Source organism: Primulina tabacum, chromosome 16 (assembly GCF_025594145.1).
Source record: "Primulina tabacum isolate GXHZ01 chromosome 16, ASM2559414v2, whole genome shotgun sequence".
NCBI classification, from domain to species: domain Eukaryota; kingdom Viridiplantae; phylum Streptophyta; class Magnoliopsida; order Lamiales; family Gesneriaceae; genus Primulina; species Primulina tabacum.
The window spans coordinates 37,247,830-37,267,860 of record NC_134565.1 but is presented as its reverse complement, the minus strand read 5'-3'; the positions used below and the strand labels follow the sequence as shown (position 1 = coordinate 37,267,860).

Below are 20,031 nucleotides of genomic sequence, written 5' to 3'. Positions count from 1 at the left end.
ATATACTTGCCACCCTAGATTTTTGGTTTATGTGTGTTTTGTGGTAACTTTTCGAGAGGTCTTGGTATAGTCCCCCTCTCGTTAGGTTTTATGTTGTATCTCTATTTTTGATGATATATACAGGTAGGGGTCTGCCTAACCCCCCCGTCTCCGGCGGTGTTTATATTTAAAAAAAAAAAAAAACCCTAAACCCTAAACCCTAAACCCTAAACCAAAAAACCATTTGCCCCCAAAAAAATTTTCTCTGAAAAAACACACAGTAAAAGGTGAGAAAAAACACACTAAACCCGTCACTATTCACGCCCTACCCACCGCCATGCCATCGCCGCCGGATCCCGGCCGGCCAACCACCCCATCTGAACCGCCACCTCACGACGACCCTCCCTACAAAATTTCAGCTCAAATGGAGTCCGATTACCCACTCATTTCTCCGGTCAAAATCGCGGCGGTTTCTTCCCCGTCGTCGGCGCCGGCAACCGTCGCTCCTCCTGGTACTGGCCATACATCATTCTCTTCGCCTCACCCTCCCCTTTCATTTCCGGCACCTGCGCGACCGTCCAGTTACCCCGTTCCGGCGTCATCTCCGTTCAAAGCTCCGCAGTCACTGTTCACTGCGCAGCCGTCGCTTGTTTCGTCGATTCCGGCCAACTCCGACATCCAATGTTCCATCCCGACCCCGATCTGTGTCCCTCTCGTCCAGACGATTCCAATGGTTCATGAATCACTCCAATCGGAGTTCAAATCAGCCGTGAATTTCAGATCTAAGAACACGCCGTTCGACGCCTCACTGCCGTCTTTCTCACCGCTGATTTCAGGCACTATTCCGGCTTCTTTCTTCAATTCCTCTTTAGGGGTTGATCGTCCAGGTATGGGTCGCATTTTGCCATCTTCAATTTCTGGTTTCCGGCCACCGGTGGGAAAGGCCCAATTTCTAGGGCAAAATCGAGCTTCTTCACATACTTTGGTTAAATCGGACCCTCCAATGCCCGAGTCTGCACGAATTGGTCCCGGTTCTGGACTCCCCTCACCGTCGCCGGTCCATGGTGGTGCTCCGGTAGGTGACTCACGAGTCAACTCGGTCGAGTCGAATCACCGTGAAGGACGAGTTGACTCGGCAGTCAACCCTTGTGCTGAAACGGTCAAACCAGGTACGCGTGTTCCTATTCCGCTTACTGTGTCATTTCGTGATATCCTGACTCCACCATCCCCTCGGACGGCCAAAAAAAGCTTTGATGAGTTGCACAACTCTATGAATGACATGCCTGTGCCGACTCTTCGAAATGGAAAACCGGGTATTCTCTTTCCGGATGAGGTTATTTCTACCCTCGCAGAACCTTTCAAATTTGCTTTGGTTGGAAAAATTTCAGGGAATCGATCTCTAGTTCCAAATTCTGGTATTTCTGCGGCTTTTGCTAAATTGGGACTAGTTAGATCTTTTGACTTAAAGTTCATGCCTCGGGGTTTTCTTGTTCTCACACTTGCTTGTGAAGAAGACTATGCGTTCTTTTGGACTAAGGGGGTTATGCAGGTTGGACCTCTGTCGGTCCGCTTCTCTAAGTGGACGCCAAAGTTTAATCTTCAGGAGGAGTCACCCATTGCCCCTGTTTGGATCCGCTTCCAAGGTCTTCCCCTTCATTTGTTTTCTAAGCAAAGTCTCTTTGCTTTGGCCAAAATTGTGGGGAAACCGGTGAAGATGGATGATCATACTGCAGATTCTTCTCGAGGCGCTTTTGCTCGCGTCTGTGTTGAAATTAATGTGCTCGAACCGCCAGTCAAAGAGATTTGGGTGGGTTGGGGTGATCATGCTCAAGAAATTGAAGTCATTTATGAGCGAATCCCCGGGTACTGCATGGATTGCAAAATGCTGGGTCATTCGACCAGTGTTTGTTATTTCCATGGAAAAAATCCCAAACCTGTTCGTCCTAAGCCTGCTGACCGTGCTTCTGGCCAGTCTCCCCCATCTACAGAGTCTGCCCCTCCAGGGGGTGTTAATTCTGGTTTTAATTTGGGGACCCAGCCTCAGCTTCAGAAAACTGGCACGGGTCCCAGACGTAGAGGGAGAAAGAGGCCAGTTCGGCAGGCTCTTCCAAGAAAGAATCCTCTTGAGTTGAATCCTTTTGAGGTGCTCTCGCATGGGCAGGATGCGGAGCCTGATCCTGTTGGATTAGATTGTGTTGATATGGACCCTCCATGTGGTAATCTGGAGGATGCCGGTGTTGGGTCTTCTGGAAAGGATCCTTTGGAGTCTGTTCTATTTGAGGGTGTGATCCTCAGTGATGAGGTTATTGATGGAGGGTTACAGTTGGATGATTGTGTGGATGGTATTGGGGTCCCGTCTACTAGTGAGTTGCCTGTGTTTGGTTCTCTGGGGCCTTGTACTTTGAATCACAGTAGTCATTCCATCCCCTCTGTTCCTTTGTCTCCTGATGATGCTTCCTCTACGGTAGAGGAATTGGTTGCTAGGTAGGGTCCTTCTGTCAGTGAGCTGGTCTTCCGGCTGGAATCTGCTGGAGATACTGATTAGGAATTCGATCGGCATTCTGAGTCGGGTGATGGCTGTAGGTCTGAAGGTCGTATTCTGGATGCTGATATGGGGGATATTAAGAAAAGGAAGGAGAATGCTTTTCATAGGTCGCGTAAAAAGCGACAGGGCGGTTCTGGTGCCCATTCTCCATGAATTTTCTCATATGGAATGTCAGGGGGCTCCGGAGCTCGGAGTCTCAACAAAGGCTACATGCCCACGTTAAAGATAAGAGAGTCAAGATCTTGGCTATTTTGGAACCCATGATTGATCTGGATGTTCGTTTTATGACTCGTTGTTTTGGTTTTTCTCGAGTTATATCGAACTCCTCGGGTCATATCTGGGTTTTCTTTGCTGAGGATGTCATGGTTGAGTGTCTTTTTGATCACACTCAATTCCTTCACTTCCGGGTTTCTGCTACTTTTTTGCCGACCACTGTCTTTTGTTCCTTTGTTTATGCTAAGTGTGACTACATTGAGCGCAGACAGCTTTGGAATTCTTTGCTTCAGGTTAAGCCTGCTCAGGGTCCTTGGCTTGTTGGTGGCGACTTTAATGTAGTCAGAAATTCGTCGGAGTGTTTGGGTTCTTCTGGTGGGCGGTTGCTTCCCATGGAAGAATTTAATCACTTTATTTTGGATTCTGGGTTAGTAGATGCTGGTTTTGAGGGGTCTTCGTTCACGTGGACGAACAAGACCATTTGGAAGCGTCTTGATCGGGTTTTTGTGTCTGTTGATTGGGGTGACCATTTTCATTCTATTCGTGTGGAGCACCTCATTCGTACGGTCTCTGACCATTGTCCTCTTTTTGTGTCAGTCCCGGTCTTTGCTAGTGGGCCGAGTTCTTTTCGCTTTCAGAGCATGTGGCTCAGGCACCATGGTTTTTTGTAGACGGTGAGGCTTAATTGGAATTTACCGTGTCATTTGAACGGTATGCACCGTCTTTTTGTGAAATTGAAGCGCCTCAAAAGCCATCTGAAGTGGTGGAATAAGAGTGTTTTTGGTGATCTTTTTGCCAAACTTGCTGAGGCGGAGCAGGCTGTCCGGATTGCTGAGGCAGATTGCGAGGCTGCTCCTTCGGATTTGCATTGGACTAGTTTGTCCAATTGCAATGCAGATCTTGCTAGGGTTACCGCCATGGAGGCGGATTTTTGGCGGCAAAAAGCCGCTTGTAGGTGGTTAGCGGATGGTGAGAGGAACACCAAACTCTTCCACAATATGGTCAAGAAAAAAAGGGTGGCTAATAAAATCTTTCGTATTTGGGATAATGGCTCTTGCATTACTTCCCCTGAGCTTATTCAGCAGTCTGGGGCTGCCTTTTTTCAAAACCTGCTTACTGGGGATCCTTTTGTGCTTTCTTGCCCAGATTTTTCTGATTTCCCCTTGGTGATCTCGGATTTGGAGAACGCAAATATTGCTGCCCCTCCTTCTTTGGAGGAGGTGCGGGCGACTGTTTTCTCCATTCATCGTGATAGTGTGGCGGGGCCTGGTGGATTCTCTTCGGCCTTCTTTCAGCATTGCTGGGAGATTGTCCATCAGGATGTTTTTGATGCGGTCCTGGATTTCTTTCGGGGTAGTCCCTTTCCACAGGGGTTTACTGCCACCACGATCACATTGATTCCCAAAGTCATGGGTGCTCAGGCTTGGTCGGACTTTCGTCCTATCAGCTTGTGTAATGTGACTAATAAGATAATTTCCAAACTTTTATATTCTCGGCTGAAGGAGGTGGCGGAGAGGCTGGTTTCGTGGAATCAGAGTGGCTTTGTTCCAGGGCGGGTGATTTCGGATAATATCCTCCTTGCTCAAGAGCTCACTCATAGTCTTTCTCTCCCCACCCGTGGTGGCAATGTTATTTTGAAACTGGATATGGCTAAAGCTTATGATAGGGTCCAATGGTCTTTTCTGTTGGATGTCTTGAGGCATTATGGCTTTTCAGAGCAGGTAGTGTCGATGATATCTGCCTGCATTTCTCATTGCCAATTTTCAGTTAATATCAATGGTTCACTCACTGGATTCTTTGGATCCACTAGGGGTCTCCGGCAGGGCGACCCTTTGTCCCCACTTCTTTTCATTTTGGGGGCAGAGTACCTTTCGCGTGGTCTTGATCGTCTTTATCGTCAGTATCCTGCGATTAGGTACCGATCTGGTTGTGATCTCCTTCTTTCCCACCTGGCCTATGCTGATGATATCATTATTTTTGCCAATGGTGGGACTCGTGAGATGAACAGTCTCATGGATTTTTTGCATCACTATGAAAACTGCTCGGGGCAGTTGGTGAATGCAGTTAAGAGTGTCATTATTTTGCCTCCGAGGTGTTCTGGTCGTACTCGTTCCCGTCTCCTTCGTATCATTGGGTTTGGGGAGGGTTGTTTTCCTATCAAATACCTCGGAGTTCCTTTGTTTCGTGGGAATAGAGTTTGCTCTCTTTTTGATCCCCTTGTGCAGATGGTGAGTAAGAAGTTGGAGGGTTGGGAGCTTAAAACTCTTTCCCCGGGGAGCCGTATGACTCTCCTTAGGAGTGTCCTCCTTTCGGTTCCCATTTACATGTTCCAGGTAGTCCAGCCACCTCTGGCAGTTATGGAGAGGCTTGAGAATGTTTTCAATGGTTTCCTGTGGGGATCCAGATCCTTGGATAAGAAATGGCATTGGGCGAGGTGGTCTCGTGCATGTCTTCCTGTCTCTGAAGGGGGTCTTGGATTTCGCAGGCTCAAAGATATTGTGGATAGCTTCTCCATTAAATTATGGTTTCGTTTTCGTAAAGGTTCATCCCTATGGGCCAAATTCATGATGAGAAAATACTGCCAGTTGGTGCATCCAGCTTATGTTTCATCTGCTGGGTTCATTTCTCCCACTTGGCGTCGTTTGCTTAAGATTAGGGCTCGTGCTGAATCTGGCATTCGATGGAGAATTGGGGTGGGAGATGTTGCTTTTTGGGATGACATCTGGTGTGGGGATGTTCCCTTGTCTAGTCAGGTCCTGCTTAGGAGGGATCGGGGTGTCCGTGTTTCTCACTTTCTTTCAGATGGGGCTTGGGATTTTTACCTCCTCTCCTCAGTTGTCCCACCCTCTGTTGCTGAGACTATTACTCTGATCCCTATTGCATCGGGGGAGCCCGATTCGGCTATTTGGGTGCATAGTTCTGACGGTGTTTTTTCGCTGAAATCCGCATGGGAGCTTGTCCGCTTGAGAGACCAAGTTTCTGATATCTTCACTCCTTGCTGGGGCAGTTGGCTGAGGCCTACTATGTCTTTCTTCCTCTGGAGGTTTTGGCATCAATGGCTTCCAGTTGACGATGTGCTCCAGCGTCGTGGTTTCGAGCTGGCGTCTAAATGTCAGTGTTGTGAGATGCCTGAGACATTCACGCACATTTTCATTGATAGCCCTCTTGCCAGGTCTGTATGGCATTACTTTGGGGCTGTTTTTCATGTCCGTATTCCCCTTACCAGTGATTTCAGACTCTTCCTCAGTGCTTGGAAGAGGCATCCGGGGTGGACTCCTAGGGGCCACGTGAAGGAGTTTTTGCCTTTCATTGTTTTATGGTTTCTCTGGACGGCTCGTAACGATGCGAAACACCGTCACTTGCACATTTCCGCGGAGACTGTTAAGTCTCAGATTTTGTCTTATTTGCGCCTCGCTCACGCTGCGTCTACTGTTAAGCCCATGCACTGGCGGGGTGTTTTGCAGGCTGCGAGGGCTATGGGGATTTTTGTTCAGTTGCGTAGGGCTCGTAAACTGACGATTGTTCGTTGGTTGCGGCCGCCGTTCGGGTGTTTTAAATTGAATGTAGATGGGAGTTCGAGAGGTAGTCCTGGGGCCTCTACTGTTGGTGGGGTTGTTCGTGACTCTTCCGGGCATGTGGTGGTTTCTTTCAGTGAGTTCATTGGAGTTGGGACCAATGTCCGGGCAGAATTATGGGCTATTTGGAGGGGTCTTCTCATTTCTTCTGATCTTCATCTCTTCCCTCTTTGGATTGAGACTGACTCTTGGATTTCCATTCTTTTTTACTTCGTTCTCGTCGGTGCTGCTGGGATCTTGAACATTTTGTTACTCGGATTCTTTTGTTGATGAGGGGGCGATCTGTTCATTTATCCCATATTTACCGGGAAGGGAATTCTGTGGCGGATGCCTTGGCGGCGAGGGCTCATACTTTTAGGCAGTACACCTTAGAGTTAGGTCCTTCCCTACCTCCAGACATCTCCACCCTTGCTAGATCTGATCATTCTGGGCTTCCATACCTCAGAAACAGATCCTCTTAGCCATTTGCAGCCCCTTCTTCTTTTTTGGATCTCTTTCTTTATGGTCTCTGGCTCTATATCTATTTATATCTATATACATATATATATATATATATATTTTATTGCAGGTTAGTGTACTTGGAGGTTGTTTTTCACTTCCGTATGGTCTGTGCAAGTGGGTCCAGACACTTGCACATGATGTGTGTATTCTTGTTTGTTCTGAGTGGGTTTCTGCCCTATTTCTGTTGGTGCTTTCCTTTGGCACATTCATGGTTCCTGGAGGGCGTTTACTGCTGGTTCTCCTTGGCCGCCGTATCAGTTATTGTAGAGGTGTTTGCTGGATGTCATGGTGGATTCATGGGGTGCTTTCTAAAGGATCCTCTGCTTCTTATGACATATTGGACTCTCCAGGATGATAGCTCCGGGATGAGAGCTTTTGCATGGACTCTGCGATCATCTCGCCATTATCATTTTGTCTTCCTCAGCATGTGGTTCATAGCGCTTCTCCTTTTTGATTAGTTGTTGCCGCTTATTTGGTAGTCTTCTAGGGTTCGTTTTGCTTTTGTAATTCCTTCCCTAGGTTGCTTTGTATTTATGTTTCTACTGCTTTAGCCTTTTTGAGGATGTTATGGTTTTATCCACCTCCTCTTTTAGGTTTTTTTTCTGTATTCTGTATTTTGTTACTGTTTATTTTGTGGATATATACAGGTAGGGGTCTGCCTAACCCCCCCGCATCCGGCGGTGTTTTCCGGAAATAAAAAAAAAAAAAAAAACCCTAAACCCTAAACCCTAAACCGGGCGAGATTCCTGAACCGGCCATTGTTGATGGTATACCGGGTATTCTATTCCCGGATCAGGTTATTTCTTCTCTGTCAGTGCCTTTTAAATTTGCGTTGATTGGCCGTGTTACAGGGAACCGGGGTGTTACACCCAATAGTGATATCTTGGCTGCTTTTTCTCGTTTTGGCTTTTTGGCCTCATTTACATTGAAATTTCTTCCCCGAGGATTTTTGGTTCTTATTTTCTCTAGCGAGGAAGATTATTTGAAGTTCTGGCCTCAGGACTTAGTTTCTATTGGGTCAGTGTCGATACGCTTTTTCAAATGGACACCGGAGTTTAAATTTGAGGCTGAGTCTTTGATTGCTCCGGTTTGGGTTCGTATTCCTGATCTACCGTTGCATTTATATGACAAGAAGTGTCTTTATCAGATTGGTAAGCTCTTAGGGAACCCTGTTATGGTGGATGAGATCACCGCTGATGGTTCTCGGGGATCTTTTGCCCGTATTTGTGTTGAGATTGATGTGTTGCTTCCTCGTTTAGATGAGATCTGGGTCGGGTGGGGCAGCCACCGGCAGACTTAGGGGGTGGTTTATGAAAAAGTCCCCTATTTTTGCACGGATTGTAAGATGCTAGGTCATTCAGTGCAGCGTTGTTCTCGTTCTGGTTATAAGGCTCTTGGTGGCCGTTCTTTTGCTCAGGGGCAGCGGCCTCCTTCTTCGGGTCAGCCTCAAGGTTTTCCGCCTGGCTCGGTTCCTTCTAGTGGTCCTGGTTCTGGGAGTACTGAGCCAGGATGGGTTCAGCAGAGATGTAGGCGCCGCCAGGCTTCTAGTCAGGTTACTCCACAGTCTCCTATTTCGAGTAATCAGTTTGCGGTTCTTCACTCCATTTCAGAAGATTCCTTTCCAGGTGGTAATTCTGGTGTTGGTTCATCTTCATGCCCATCGTCTTCTTCTCATGTTTTAGAGGCTATTGTTGAGGATGTTCCATTGGTGCCTCAGGTTGTTGTGGCTCCGATGCATTCTCCTCCTGCTATACCTCTGGTTGTTACATCAGTTATTGCAGGTGATGCTCAGGGGTCTGGTTCTGGGGCGAGCTCTTCTCTGGTGGATGTTGTTCCAGTGGTAACAGACCCGATGATTGTCTCCACTGTTCCGGCACAGATGGTTGTTCCTACAGCTTCTGGTCCCATTACTTCGTTACACATCGACCTTGGGAATGGTTCTCGAAAGGCTGATTTGGATCTTCCTCCTACTACTTCCTGTCAGTCCTTGCCATTACCAGGTCGCACGCGCTCACAGCAGCGTCGGTTTTACAGATCTCAGAAGAGTCAGGCGGGGTTACCCTATGGGCGACCGCCTGATTCAGGTTGATATGATTTTCTGATGGGCGTTCACTGCAGAGTTCTCCTTGCCCATCAGTGTTATTAGTTTGTCTGATGTATTCCGGGGCGCCCGATGTTTTTATTTCTGTGTTTTGCTTTATTCTGGGTTGCCCTGTTGTAGTATGTCGTTACTTTTGTTATGATGTTATGCTTGTTTAGCCTTTTTCTGCGGAGGTCTTGGCCTAGTCCCCCTCCCATCAGGCTTTCTTTGTACTGCTCTTTTGTTGTATATAAATAAAATTTTCTATAAAAAAAAAAAAAAAAAAAAACCCTAAACCCTAAACCCTAAACCCTAAACCCTAAACCATTTGCCCCCAAAAAAATTTTCTCTGAAAAAACATACAGTAAAAGGTGAGAAAAAACACACTAAACCCGTCACTATTCACGCCCTACCCACCGCCATGCCACCGCCGCCGGATCCCGGCCGGCCAACCACCCCATCTGAACCGCCACCTCACGACGACCCTCCCTACAAAATTTCAGCTCAAATGGAGTCCGATTACCCACTCATTTCTCCGGTCAAAATCGCGGCGGTTTCTTCCTCGTCGTCGACGCCGGCAACCGTCGCTCCTCCTGGTACTGGCCATCCATCATTCCTTTCGCCTCACCCTCCCCTTTCATTTCCGGCACCTGCGCGACCGTCCAGTTACCCCGTTCCGGCGTCATCTCCGTTCAAAGCTCCGCAGTCACTGTTCACTGCGCAGCCGTCGCTTGTTTCGTCGATTCCGGCCAACTCCGACATCCAATGTTCCATCCCGACCCCGATCTGTGACCCTCTCGTCCAGACGATTCCAATGGTTCATGAATCACTCCAATCGGAGTTCAAATCAGCCGTGAATTTCAGATCTAAGAACACGCCGTTCGACGCCTCACTGCCGTCTTTCTCACCGCCGATTTCAGGCACTATTCCGGCTTCTTTCTTCAATTCCTCTTTAGGGGTTGATCGTCCAGGTATGGGTCGCATTTTGCCATCTTCAATTTCTTGTTTCCGGCCACCGGTGGGAAAGGCCCAATTTCTAGGGCAAAATCGAGCTTCTTCACATACTTTGGTTAAATCGGACCCTCCAATGCCCGAGTCTGCACGAATTGGTCCCGGTTCTGGACTCCCCTCACCGTCGCCGGTCCATGGTGGTGCTCCGGTAGGTGACTCACGAGTCAACTCGGTCGAGTCGAATCACCGTGAAGGACGAGTTGACTCGGCAGTCAACCCTTGTGCTGAAACGGTCAAACCAGGTACGCGTGTTCCTATTCCGCTTACTGTGTCATTTCGTGATATCCTGACTCCACCATCCCCTCGGACGGCCAAAAAAAGCTTTGATGAGTTGCACAACTCTATGAATGACATGCCTGTGCCGACTCTTCGAAATGGAAAACCGGGTATTCTCTTTCCGGATGAGGTTATTTCTACCCTCGCAGAACCTTTCAAATTTGCTTTGGTTGGAAAAATTTCAGGGAATCGATCTCTAGTTCCAAATTCTGGTATTTCTGCGGCTTTTGCTAAATTGGGACTAGTTAGATCTTTTGACTTAAAGTTCATGCCTCGGGGTTTTCTTGTTCTCACACTTGCTTGTGAAGAAGACTATGCGTTCTTTTGGACTAAGGGGGTTATGCAGGTTGGACCTCTGTCGGTCCGCTTCTCTAAGTGGACGCCAGAGTTTAATCTTCAGGAGGAGTCACCCATTGCCCCTGTTTGGATCCGCTTCCAAGGTCTTCCCCTTCATTTGTTTTCTAAGCAAAGTCTCTTTGCTTTGGCCAAAATTGTGGGGAAACCGGTGAAGATGGATGATCATACTGCAGATTCTTCTCGAGGCGCTTTTACTCGCGTCTGTGTTGAAATTAATGTGCTCGAACCGCCAGTCAAAGAGATTTGGGTGGGTTGGGGTGATCATGCTCAAGAAATTGAAGTCATTTATGAGCGAATCCCCGGGTACTGCATGGATTGCAAAATGCTGGGTCATTCGACCAGTGTTTGTTATTTCCATGGAAAAAATCCCAAACCTGTTCGTCCTAAGCCTGCTGACCGTGCTTCTGGCCAGTCTCCCCCATCTACAGAGTCTGCCCCTCCAGGGGGTGTTAATTCTGGTTTTAATTTGGGGACCCAGCCTCAGCTTCAGAAAACTGGCACGGGTCCCAGACGTAGAGGGAGAAAGAGGCCAGTTCGGCAGGCTCTTCCAAGAAAGAATCCTCTTGAGTTGAATCCTTTTGAGGTGCTCTCGCATGGGCAGGATGCGGAGCCTGATCCTGTTGGATTAGATTGTGTTGATATGGACCCTCCATGTGGTAATCTGGAGGATGCCGGTGTTGGGTCTTCTGGAAAGGATCCTTTGGAGTCTGTTCTATTTGAGGGTGTGATCCTCAGTGATGAGGTTATTGATGGAGGGTTACAGTTGGATGATTGTGTGGATGGTATTGGGGTCCCGTCTACTAGTGAGTTGCCTGTGTTTGGTTCTCTGGGGCCTTGTACTTTGAATCACAGTAGTCATTCCATCCCCTCTGTTCCTTTGTCTCCTGATGATGCTTCCTCTACGGTAGAGGAATTGGTTGCTAGGTAGGGTCCTTCTGTCAGTGAGCTGGTCTTCCGGCTGGAATCTGCTGGAGATACTGATCAGGAATTCGATCGGCATTCTGAGTCGGGTGATGGCTGTAGGTCTGAAGGTCGTATTCTGGATGCTGATATGGGGGATATTAAGAAAAGGAAGGAGAATGCTTTTCATAGGTCGCGTAAAAAGCGACAGGGCGGTTCTGGTGCCCATTCTCCATGAATTTTCTCATATGGAATGTCAGGGGGCTCCGGAGCTCGGAGTCTCAACAAAGGCTACATGCCCACGTTAAAGATAAGAGAGTCAAGATCTTGGCTATTTTGGAACCCATGATTGATCTGGATGTTCGTTTTATGACTCGTTGTTTTGGTTTTTCTCGAGTTATATCGAACTCCTCGGGTCATATCTGGGTTTTCTTTGCTGAGGATGTCATGGTTGAGTGTCTTTTTGATCACACTCAATTCCTTCACTTCCGGGTTTCTGCTACTTTTTTGCCGACCACTGTCTTTTGTTCCTTTGTTTATGCTAAGTGTGACTACATTGAGCGCAGACAGCTTTGGAATTCTTTGCTTCAGGTTAAGCCTGCTCAGGGTCCTTGGCTTGTTGGTGGCGACTTTAATGTAGTCAGAAATTCGTCGGAGTGTTTGGGTTCTTCTGGTGGGCGGTTGCTTCCCATGGAAGAATTTAACCAATTTATTTTGGATTCTGGGTTAGTAGATGCTGGTTTTGAGGGGTCTTCGTTCACGTGGACGAACAAGACCATTTGGAAGCGTCTTGATCGGGTTTTTGTGTCTGTTGATTGGGGTGACCATTTTCATTCTATTCGTGTGGAGCACCTCATTCGTACGGTCTCTGACCATTGTCCTCTTTTTGTGTCAGTCCCGGTCTTTGCTAGTGGGCCGAGTTCTTTTCGCTTTCAGAGCATGTGGCTCAGGCACCATGGTTTTTTGCAGACGGTGAGGCTTAATTGGAATTTACCGTGTCATTTGAACGGTATGCACCGTCTTTTTGTGAAATTGAAGCGCCTCAAAAGCCATCTGAAGTGGTGGAATAAGAGTGTTTTTGGTGATCTTTTTGCCAAACTTGCTGAGGCGGAGCAGGCTGTCCGGATTGCTGAGGCAGATTACAAGCTGCTCCTTCGGATTTGCATTGGACTAGTTTGTCCAATTGCAATGCAGATCTTGCTAGGGTTACCGCCATGGAGGCGGATTTTTGGCGGCAAAAAGCCGCTTGTAGGTGGTTAGAGGATGGTGAGAGGAACACCAAACCCTTCCACAATATGGTCAAGAAAAAAAGGGTGGCTAATAAATCTTTCGTATTTGGGATAATGGCTCTTGCATTACTTCCCCTGAGCTTATTCAGCAGTCTGGGGCCGCCTTTTTTCAAAACCTGCTTACTGGGGATCCTTTTGTGCTTTCTTGCCCAGATTTTTCTGATTTCCCCTTGGTGATCTCGGATTTGGAGAACGCAAATATTGCTGCCCCTCCTTCTTTGGAGGAGGTGCGGGCGACTGTTTTCTCCATTCATCGTGATAGTGTGGCGGGGCCTGATGGATTCTCTTCGGCCTTCTTTAAGCATTGCTGGGAGATTGTCCATCAGGATGTTTTTGATGCGGTCCTGGATTTCTTTCGGGGTAGTCCCTTGCCACAGGGGTTTACTGCCACCACGATCACATTGATCCCCAAAGTCATGGGTGCTCAGGCTTGGTCGGACTTTCGTCCTATCAGCTAGTGTAATGTGACTAATAAGATAATTTCCAAACTTTTATATTCTCGGCTGAAGGAGGTGGCGGAGAGGCTGGTTTCGTGGAATCAGAGTGGCTTTGTTCCAGGGCGGGTGATTTCGGATAATATCCTCCTTGCTCAAGAGCTCACTCATAGTCTTTCTCTCCCCACCCGTGGTGGCAATGTTATTTTGAAACTGGATATGGCTAAAGCTTATGATAGGGTCCAATGGTCTTTTCTGTTGGATGTCTTGAGGCATTATGGCTTTTCAGAGCAGGTAGTGTCGATGATATCTGCCTGCATTTCTCATTGCCAATTTTCAGTTAATATCAATGGTTCACTCACTGGATTCTTTGGATCCACTAGGGGTCTCCGGCAGGGCGACCCTTTGTCCCCACTTCTTTTCATTTTGGGGGCAGAGTACCTTTCGCGTGGTCTTGATCGTCTTTATCGTCAGTATCCTGCGATTAGGTACCGATCTGGTTGTGATCTCCTTCTTTCCCACCTGGCCTATGCTGATGATATCATTATTTTTGCCAATGGTGGGACTCGTGAGATGAACAGTCTCATGGATTTTTTGCATCACTATGAAAACTGCTCGGGGCAGTTGGTGAATGCAGTTAAGAGTGTCATTATTTTGCCTCCGAGGTGTTCTGGTCGTACTCGTTCCCGTCTCCTTCGTATCACTGGGTTTGGGGAGGGTTGTTTTCCTATCAAATACCTCGGAGTTCCTTTGTTTCGTGGGAATAGAGTTTGCTCTCTTTTTGATCCCCTTGTGCAGATGGTGAGTAAGAAGTTGGAGGGTTGGGAGCTTAAAACTCTTTCCCCGGGGAGCCGTATGACTCTCCTTAGGAGTGTCCTCCTTTCGGTTCCCATTTACATGTTCCAGGTAGTCCAGCCACCTCTGGCAGTTATGGAGAGGCTTGAGAATGTTTTCAATGGTTTCCTGTGGGGATCTAGATCCTTCGATAAGAAATGGCATTGGGCGAGGTGGTCTCGTGCATGTCTTCCTGTCTCTGAAGGGGGTCTTGGATTTCGCAGGCTCAAAGATATTGTGGATAGCTTCTCCATTAAATTATGGTTTCGTTTTCGTCAAGGTTCATCCCTATGGGCCAAATTCATGATGAGAAAATACTGCCAGTTGGTGCATCCAGCTTATGTTTCATCTGCTGGGTTCATTTCTCCCACTTGGCGTCGTTTGCTTAAGATTAGGGCTCGTGCTGAATCTGGCATTCGATGGAGAATTGGGGTGGGAGATGTTGCTTTTTGGGATGACATCTGGTGTGGGGATGTTCCCTTGTCTAGTCAGGTCCTGCTTAGGAGGGATCGGGGTGTCCGTGTTTCTCACTTTCTTTCAGATGGGGCTTGGGATTTTGACCTCCTCTGCTCAGTTGTCCCACCCTCTGTTGCTGAGACTATTACTCTGATCCCTATTGCATCGGAGGAGCCCGATTCGGCTATTTGGGTGCATAGTTCTGACGGTGTTTTTTCGCTGAAATCCGCATGGGAGCTTGTCCGCTTGAGAGACCAAGTTTCTGATATCTTCACTCCTTGCTGGGGCAGTTGGCTGAGGCCTACTATGTCTTTCTTCCTCTGGAGGTTTTGGCATCAATGGCTTCCAGTTGACGATGTGCTCCAGCGTCGTGGTTTCGAGCTGGCGTCTAAATGTCAGTGTTGTGAGATGCCTGAGACATTCACGCACATTTTCATTGATAGCCCTCTTGCCAGGTCTGTATGGCATTACTTTGGGGCTGTTTTTCATGTCCGTATTCCCCTTACCAGTGATTTCAGACTCTTCCTCAGTGCTTGGAAGAGGCATCCGGGGTGGACTCCTAGGGGCCACGTGAAGGAGTTTTTGCCTTTCATTGTTTTATGGTTTCTCTGGACGGCTCGTAACGATGCGAAACACCGTCACTTGCACATTTCCGCGGAGACTGTTAAGTCTCAGATTTTGTCTTATTTGCGCCTCGCTCACACTGCGTCTACTGTTAAGCCCATGCACTGGCGGGGTGTTTTGCAGGCTGCGAGGGCTATGGGGATTTTTGTTCAGTTGCGTAGGGCTCGTAAACTGACGATTGTTCGTTGGTTGCGGCCGCCGTTCGGGTGTTTTAAATTGAATGTAGATGGGAGTTCGAGAGGTAGTCCTGGGGCCTCTACTGTTGGTGGGGTTGTTCGTGACTCTTCCGGGCATGTGGTGGTTTCTTTCAGTGAGTTCATTGGAGTTGGGACCAATGTCCGGGCAGAATTATGGGCTATTTGGAGGGGTCTTCTCATTTCTTCTGATCTTCATCTCTTCCCTCTTTGGATTGAGACTGACTCTTGGATTTCCATTCTTTTACTTCGTTCTCGTCGGTGCTGCTGGGATCTTGAACATTTTGTTACTCGGATTCTTTTGTTGATGAGGGGGCGATCTGTTCATTTATCGCATATTTACCGGGAAGGGAATTCTGTGGCGGATGCCTTGGCGGCGAGGGCTCATACTTTTAGGCAGTACACCTTAGAGTTAGGTCCTTCCCTACCTCCAGACATCTCCACCCTTGCTAGATCTGATCATTCTGGGCTTCCATACCTCAGAAACAGATCCTCTTAGCCATTTGCAGCCCCTTCTTCTTTTTTGGATCTCTTTCTTTATGGTCTCTGGCTCTATATCTATTTATATCTATATACATATATATATATATATATATATATATTTTATTGCAGGTTAGTGTACTTGGAGGTTGTTTTTCACTTCCGTATGGTCTGTGCAAGTGGGTCCAGACACTTGCACATGATGTGTGTATTCTTGTTTGTTCTGAGTGGGTTTCTGCCCTATTTCTGTTGGTGCTTTCCTTTGGCACATTCATGGTTCCTGGAGGGCGTTTACTGCTGGTTCTCCTTGGCCGCCGTATCAGTTATTGTAGAGGTGTTTGCTGGATGTCATGGTGGATTCATGGGGTGCTTTCTAAAGGATCCTCTGCTTCTTATGACATGTTCGTCAGACTCCTACTTCATGGGATCGAGATCTCTGCTCTTTTGATTCAGATGCTAGATATCTTTTGTTCTGGCGGGATTGCGATCTATATATTACTCTGTGATCGCCATTGTATAGTGGCTTCCTGGCCAGATTTTCTTTTGACTAGTGGGTTTGGTACAGTTGACAGCTACCAGATTATATTTATATTGACAGATTGGACTCTCCAGGATGATAGCTCCGGGATGAGAGCTTTTGCATGGACTCTGCGATCATCTCGCCATTATCATTTTGTCTTCCTCAGCATGTGGTTCATAGCGCTTCTCCTTTTTGATTAGTTGTTGCCGCTTATTTGGTAGTCTTCTAGGGTTCGTTTTGCTTTTGTAATTCCTTCCCTAGGTTGCTATGTATTTATGTTTCTACTGCTTTAGCCTTTTTGAGGAGGTTATGGTTTTATCCACCTCCTCTTTTAGGTTTTTTTTCTGTATTCTGTATTTTGTTACTGTTTATTTTGTGGATATATACAGGTAGGGGTCTGCCTAACCCCCCCCCCCCCCCCCCGCATCCGGCGGTGTATTCCGGAAAAAAAAAAAAAAAAAAACCCTAACCCTAAACCCTAAACCCTAAACCATTCGCCCCCAAAACATTTTCTCTCAAAGTGAATAGTGAAATAAAAAGCCAAAAAATCTCCAAATTTCCGCCTCACATGCCGGAGCCGGTTCCCGGCCGGTTCACCGGACCATCTGAACCGCCACGACGAGGCGATGCTGCTGTCAAACTTTCAAAGCAAACGGAGTCCGATTGCCCAACCAAAAGCTTATCCGAAAATCTGCAAATTCCGGCCAAAATCTCATCTCCGGCGATTTCAACTCAGTTTTTTACAAATGAGGTACCGTTGGATTTGTCTCGTCAAGGCGAGGCTACTGTGAAAATTTCAAGTCATTCAGAGTTGATTTGCCCGCCCGATTTCACCACGAAAGTTCCGCGTTTTGCTCGATTCCGGTCAGTTCCGGCGTCCTTTCTCCGATCCAAGCCCCGATCTGGAATGCCCGTCCTCAGGCGAATAAGTTTGTCCATGGCCCGTTGCCCTAATCATTCACATTTATCGGGAATTTTAGATCTAGTCCGGCACCGCCTGTAACCCTCGTCGCGCATGCTTCTTCTGTCAATTCCGCCGGCGTCCGAGCTCCTTTGGGAAATTCCTCTTCCGGTTATGTTCGTCCGGTCTTGGGTAATATTTCCCCACCGTCAATTGCAGGTTCACAGCCGTCGGTCGGAAACGCCCAAATTGGCGAGTTGCGGCCGAGTCAACCAACGATTTCCGTCAAATTATCTCCTGTTTTGGCCGATTCTTCATGTTCTCTCACCGGTTCTATGCTCCTCTCATCATCGCCGGCCGACGGTGGTCCTCCGGTGGTACCGTTCCGGGTTGACTCGATCGAGTCACCCATTCAACCCATGCGGGTTGACTCGGCAGTAAGTCAATTGCCTTCTCCTAATCCCGTTGCTCCAGCAGTTGTTTCTCCTCGCTCTGTCCCTCCTGCGGTGTCTTTCGGGGATGTTTTGCGTCGTTCCTCTCCACCGTCGCAGGCTCAGAGTTTTGCTGATGTTGCTGCATCGATGGATGAGGTGCCCGCTCCGATTGTTCGAGATGGGATTCCCGGAATTTTGTTCCCGGATCAGGTTATTTCGTCCCTCTCTGCTTCTTTTAAGTTTGCTCTGGTAGGGCGTATCACTGGGAACCGGGGTTTGACTCCCAATTCTGATATATTATCTGCTTTCTCTTGTATTGGTTTGTTGGGTTCTCATACTGTTCGTTTTCTTCCTCGTGGGTATATGGTTCTCACCCTTTCCTGTGAGGAGGATTATTTGAGGTTTTGGACTCAGCCTCTTGTTTCGATTCGGTCTGTAGTGATTCGTTTCTCGAAATGGACTCCCGAATTCAAGTTTGAGGCGGATTCTCCTATTGCTCCTGTTTGGGTCAGATTTATTGATTTGCCATTGCATCTTTATGCTAAACAGAGCTTGTTTCCTATTGCTAAGATTTTAGGTAATCCAGTTAAGATTGATGAGATTACCGCTGATGGGACTAGAGGATCTTTTGCTAGAGTTGTGTTGAGATTGATGTTCTTCAGGCTCGTCCGGAGCGTATCTGGGTGGGTTGGGGTGATCATAGTCAGGTTGTGGAGGTGGTCTATGAGCAAGTTCCCCATTATTGTTCTCATTGCCAGTTGTTGGGCCATTCACTTGATTTTTGCTCTCGTAATGGAAAGTCTTCTCGCCCGCGCCGGACCCGACCTCATGGTAAGGGTGTTGCATCGGATTCCCCGCTTCCGGCTCCTTCCGAGCAGCCTCAGGGTGTTGCGTCTGATCCGCCACAGTCCGGTGATACTGATTTTATAGGACATATTTCCAAGCGTCCCCGACGCCGACCTGTTGTGAGGAAAGATCCGGCTCGGCCCATTTCGACGAAGAATTACTATGAGATACTGCAAGATTTACCCACTGCTTCAGGTCCTGGTGAGACTTCGGGTACCGTTAAACCCCGTCTCCAGAGGTTTAAGTCCCTTCTTAGTAAGCTTGCGGCAGAGCAGAATGCTGCGGTGAGTAGTCCGTCTCACGATGATTTGGATCCGATTATCTCGTCTCAGGCCACGGATATGGTTGAGGTGGCATCTACTTTTGGAGCAGTTGTTACTGCACCTGTGGTTGTTACTGTTCCGGTTGTTGAGATTGCCCCTGCTGTTCCGGATCCTGTGGGTGATACTCCTGTTTCTACTGCTCTGCCAGAGTTTGAGATGGGTTCAGTGAGTGAAGGATGTTTATCTCTACCACTTCCGGGCCGTACGCGATCTCAGCAGCGGCGTTATTATAGGCAGAAGGCGGCTCAGGCGAGTTTGCCCTATGGGCGACCTCTTGATCCAGGCTGATTTCGTTTTCCGCATTTTTGGCGGTATGTGGTGGGCGTTCACTGCAGAGATCTCCTTGCTCACCATTTTGTTCTATTTTTTGTGATGTATTCCGGGGCACTCGCTGGTTTGTTTGTATTTTGTTGTGCTTTATTTCAGGTTGCCCTGTTGTAGTATGTCTTTATTTCTGTTCTTATGTTATGATTGTGATATAGCCTTTCCGGAGGTCTTGGTCTAGTCCCCCTCCGTTAGGTTTTATTTGTTAATAAATAAACTTTTTAGTTAAAAAAAAAAAAAAAAAAACCCTAAACCCTTAACCCTAAATAAAAAAAAAACCCTCAACCCTCAACCCTCAACCCTCAACCCTCAACCCTGAACCCTGAACCCTCCGCCCTAGACCCTCGACCCTCGACCCTAGACCCTAGACCCTAGACCCTAGCCCCTAACCCCTAGCCCCTAACCCCTAGACCCTAAACCCCTAGACCCCAAACCCTAAACCCTAAACCCTAAACCCCAAACCCCTAAACCCCAAACCCCAAACCCCAAACCCCAAAACCCAAACCCTAACCCCCAAACCCTAAACCCCTAAACCCCTAACCCCTAACCCCCTAACCCCTAAACCCTAAACCCTAAACCCTAAAACCCTTACTAAACCCTAAACCCTAAACCCTAAACCCTAAACCAAACCAATTTTTCTCTCATGTGAATAGTGACCCAAAAAACCCCAAAATCGTCCAAAAAATCGCACACGTGTCGGCGCCGGTTTCTGGCCGGCCAATGGTGCCATCAGGTGTGCCTCAAAAAGAGACGAGGCTACTGTCAAAATATCAGGTCAATCGGAGCAAGTTTGCTCGGCCAATTGCACGTCCAAAAGTTCGAAAATAGCGCAAATTCCGGCGAATTCGATCGCCCCGGCTACCGCTCATCGTCCGGCCTCGATTATTACACCATTGGAATCGCCTACTCAAGTTGCACCTTGTGTCCATTTTCAG

General features: G+C 47.8%; 2 protein-coding genes across 2 annotated transcripts; both read left to right on the top strand.

Annotated features, from left to right (window-relative positions):
* The first annotated feature begins 2,673 nt into the window (after window positions 1-2,673).
* Window positions 2,674-8,113, top strand: LOC142528577 (uncharacterized). The gene is made up of 7 exons (XM_075633614.1): window positions 2,674-3,075; window positions 3,187-3,303; window positions 3,409-3,957; window positions 4,057-4,293; window positions 4,404-4,458; window positions 4,505-6,388; window positions 7,836-8,113. The coding sequence occupies exons 1-7, from the start codon at window positions 2,674-2,676 to the stop codon at window positions 8,111-8,113; spliced, it is 3,522 nt and encodes a 1,173-aa protein (XP_075489729.1).
* Window positions 8,114-11,671: 3,558 nt separating this feature from the next.
* On the top strand, window positions 11,672-13,184 carry LOC142528576 (uncharacterized). Its single transcript, XM_075633613.1, has 2 exons — window positions 11,672-12,685; window positions 12,819-13,184. Exons 1-2 carry the CDS (start codon window positions 11,672-11,674, stop codon window positions 13,182-13,184), a joined length of 1,380 nt encoding a protein of 459 aa, XP_075489728.1.
* The last annotated feature ends 6,847 nt before the right edge of the window (window positions 13,185-20,031 follow it).